A 4,330-nucleotide genomic window follows, 5' to 3' on the forward strand; every position below is an offset into this window, starting at 1 on the left:
ATGCCCCCACAGTGCCATGTATACAGATGCCCCCACAGTGCCAGGTAAACAATTGCCCCCACAGTGCAGGTATACAAATGCCCCACAGTGCCAGCCAATTGCCCCCACAGTGCAAGGTATACAAATGCCCCCACAGTGCCAGGTATACAGATGCCCCTACAGTGCAAGGTATACAGATGCCCCCACAGTGTCATGTATACAGATGCCCCCACAGTGCCAGGTAAACAATTGCCCCCACAGTGCCAGGTATACAAATGCCCCACAGTGCCAGCCAATTGCCCCCACAGTGCCAGGTATACAATTGCCCCCACAGCAGCCAGTGCTGCAGCTGCTTACCGCTGCTGCACTGCTGCTGCTGCTGCTGCTGCTGCTCCTCCTCCTCCGGGCTGTGAGGGACGGGGGTGAGAGTGCCGGGCGCCCGCCAGCACGGCTGTGTCTGGCGCGGCAGCGTATAGCGTTCAAACCAGCCGCCGGTTCGTGAGCCAATCAGAGCTCGCGGACCGGCGGCTTCTGATTGGCTGCCGGTCCGCGAGCTCTGATTGGCTCACGAACCGGCGGCTGCTTTGAAGTCCGCTATACGCGCCGCGCCAGACACAGCCGTGCTGGCGGGCGCCCGGCGCTCTCACCCCCGTCCCTCACAGCTCTCCAATCCTGACAGCTGAGACGCGCTGCCGCCGGACTGAGCGGCAGCGCGTCTCAGTGACCGCTGGACCGGCCCACGTGGCCATCGGCCCTTCTGGCATTTGCCAGAAGTGCCAGATGGCCAGTCCGGCCCTGCTCTTAGTCCATAGAGGATTCTGGGCGCCCGTCCCAGTGCGTACTGTATCTGCAGCTATTGGTGGTTACACTCATGTGGTGTTTCTATTCAGTCAAGTTGGTTGCTGACGTTAGTCATGCCATGGCATGCGGTATGCTATTATTGGTCGTGTTTACACACAGCTTGTGTTACATTTTCGGTCAGCATATTGCTGTATATTTTTCATGCCGTCGGCTGGTGTTCTATTGAATGCCACGTTCTGCGGCATGTTCGAGGTGTGAGCTGGTATGACATTCACCATGTTTAAACAATAAATTCTTTCCACGAAGTGTCCGTCTCCCTGGGCATAGTTCTCTAACTGGAGTCTGGAGGAGGGGCATAGAGGGAGGAGCCAGTTTACACCAATTCAAAGTCTTATAGTGTGCCCATGTCTCCTGCGGATCCCGTCTATACCCCCCCCATGGTCCTTTTGGAGTCCCCAGCATCCTCTAGGGACTAAGAGAAAAGGACTTACCGGAAGGTATTAAAATCCTGTTTTAGATTGTTGGAGTTGATTGCTATTACCGACCACCCACCAAATACATATTTTTGCTTGTAACTACTTGTGTGTGATTGTAAGGCCTTAATTCTCCTTCTTCAATTTACTGCTCTGTTACCTAAGATTAAATTATATCTTATGAGATATGTTCACATAGACATATAATTTGTACTTCAAATATGCTACAAGTATTACTAATTAGAAATATAATCCAAAACTTTTTTTGTTTATCAACATTCACTATTATATTTTATTGCTGGCCATTGATTATCAATGATTTAAACCATCAATGGTCTGTGAGCAATGTTGAGTACTTTTTCAGTTGATGGTGGTTAAACTATAATTATTTATTATCAGTTTCTATATGCAAGCAGATGGTTTCCCACTATCGGTGGCACAGAGTTACTGTTTTATTTTCTTCAAGTATTGTTACACGGAGTTTAGCTGTGCCGTGTTTCCAGCTCATTTAACACTGATGGAGGTGTGTCTATTGGTGTGTAAAACTATCAAAGGTCCCCCTGCCGATGGTTTAACACCAGCCAGGTTATACATCAATAGTCTGTCCATTTATGATTTATAATCATCAATCTTTTTGACATCTATGGGTGAGAACATTATGGTTTTGCTTTATAAGTTGTGCATGATAAGCATATTTCAGTGGATTCCAAACTTTTTTGAATCACGGCGCCCTAGAATATCAGAATTTTTTTCATGGCACCCTAAGGCCAAAAATTTCTTATTGAGAAATTTAGAAAGAAATATTACATTAAGTAGATCGGGTTTATATGTCATCCTTAGGGTCAGTTGTGTGGTGAGGTACAAGATTTGCTTCTGTTTGGCCACATATTTTATGACTGGCAGCCACCAGCACTGGTTTTGCCTATTATATTGACCGTGAATAATTTGAATTGGTCCTGAACCACCAAACCCAGGGCACCCCTGCAAGTGTCCCAAGGCACCCCAGGGAGCCACGGCACACAGTTTGGGAACCTCTGGCATATTTCTTTAAGACTTTAAGCCTTGCACGAAAATGAAGTATTATCCATTTATCCCCTAAATGTTAATCATGAGCAGAGTTTGAAAATATAGTCATTCATTACATACATAGTTAATGGGTAACAATTGTAAACATAAACTTGGCCAATGTTTAATACAAACATAAATCATCTGTTTTTGTACAATTGAACAACCTATGTAAGTATGAATGTACTTATAATGCATCCCTTTATAAATTATGGTGATTACTTAAAAAAATGTAATTTCTTCTGTGATGTATATCTTTAAATTCGTTTAGTAATTAAATTATTTACAAATTAATGTAATAAAAAGTATGCAATTCATTAAGTTTACCATGTATTTTCCTAAAAATATCAATATATAGAAATATCATAATATAGTGAAATAATATATAATAAAATGGTATCATTGAAACTTAAACGGCCTAAATTAGCATAATAAATATATATGTCACTGAATTATGTTAGACCATTGCAAATACTATGCACTTATGTATAAATTACAAGTATTAGTGTTATTTCTAAAGTTTTAAAATACATAAATATTTGAAAAAAAATAATTAGAATTTTTTTTTCAATTCATACATAAATTTATGATTTCATATATAAAGTGTTTTAATGCTATTTTTATGTAACAATAATTAAAGTCTCAGTATGCTAAAAGGAGAATATATATAAAGTGTAATATTTTGAAAATCTCAATCTACATATATGCTTTTGCATACGTCGTCGTCGTCGTTGCTGCTGCCAAAAGTCAATCTACAGATAGTATAGAGTAAGCGTGTGGGTGGGGTGGGGAGGGTCATTCTCCATGATGGGTTGTAGATTCTGTTATCTGATCCTCCCTCAGCCCCTGTTTGCGTTATCGCTTCTCGGCCTTTTGGCTAAGATCAAGGATGTTTCTGCAGTATTACCTGAACGAGCATGGTGACCGGGTGTACACCATGAAGAGAGTATTTCCAACTGGACAACCAACCTCTTCAGCGCATCCTGCCCGTTTCTCTCCAGAGGACAAACATTCTAGACACCGAATTACAATCAAGAAACGATTTTGTTTGTTGTTGACTCAGCAGCTGAGACCTGTTTTGTGAGAGCTGCTCAGTCCGGTTTACATCTTATTGCTGCATAAAGACTGCATTATATTATGACGATTGAGCAGAGTCGTACTGAGTCACCATTGTTTGTCACGTTATTCCTCCATCCCTTCTGATCACCATTATACCTCTGATATGCATTTTGATTCTTTGTATTAAATAAGGATCTATGGATTACAAAAAAAAATAAAAAATCTGTTCTTATCAGTGTAATATATGATACGCCCCCTATCTGGGGGCCATATATTAAATGGATTTTGAGAACAGGGAGATGGAAGAAGAGCTTGCTCTGTCCACTCCACGCATTGACCCGGTATTGCAGTACCTCCGGGACCGGTGCACCTTTCCTATTCTGTATTCCAAAAATAGACTATTGACGACTTCTTAGCTTTTCCCCAAGATGTGCAAAGTTCTTGCAGCATAGCATTGTTAAACTCCTGGATTTGGGGGAATTTTGCAAGCAGGCTTACACTGTTGCAAAATTGTATTCAAGTGTTGCTGTTCCTTGCAAAATGCTACAATGGATGAATAAAAGCACCCGAAAACTACTGTGTGGAGTCTTGTTTTGCATCTACTTCTTGTCTCCATTGAATTCCCTCCTTCTACACAGGGCAAATTTAAACGCTGGGGGACCATTTGGATGTGAGGCCTATGTAGGCCTAATTCCTGATTGCTAACTAAGTGCGAACGAACAAGCATTCCCACTTTGAAATCAACTCCTAAATTCCTAACTTACTATTATTATCATCCTTCTGCTTGGCTTTTCGACACGGTCTGGTTTGGAAATAATTTTTATTTTTTATTTTTGTGGCGGTGTCCACGCTGGCTGCAGGAGTCCGTGTGGATGTTTGCTGTAGAGGCAGCCAGTAAAGGAACAACCTCTGCAGTATGTATATACTGCATCTATCTCCTGGTGTGTGTCTTC

At 42.1% G+C, this 4,330-nt stretch overlaps 1 protein-coding gene and 1 pseudogene across 1 annotated transcript; both read left to right on the forward strand.

Moving 5' to 3' along the window:
• The first annotated feature begins 3,194 nt into the window (after positions 1-3,194).
• Positions 3,195-3,402, forward strand: LOC135058189 (H/ACA ribonucleoprotein complex subunit 3-like). Its single transcript, XM_063963755.1, has one exon. It carries the CDS (start codon positions 3,208-3,210, stop codon positions 3,400-3,402), a length of 195 nt encoding a protein of 64 aa, XP_063819825.1. The 5' UTR covers positions 3,195-3,207.
• Positions 3,403-3,550: 148 nt separating this feature from the next.
• LOC134899747 (U2 spliceosomal RNA) lies at positions 3,551-3,752 on the forward strand (annotated as a pseudogene).
• Positions 3,753-4,330: the final 578 nt, after the last annotated feature.

Source organism: Pseudophryne corroboree, chromosome 3 (genome assembly GCF_028390025.1).
Source record: "Pseudophryne corroboree isolate aPseCor3 chromosome 3, aPseCor3.hap2, whole genome shotgun sequence".
NCBI lineage: Eukaryota > Metazoa > Chordata > Amphibia > Anura > Myobatrachidae > Pseudophryne > Pseudophryne corroboree.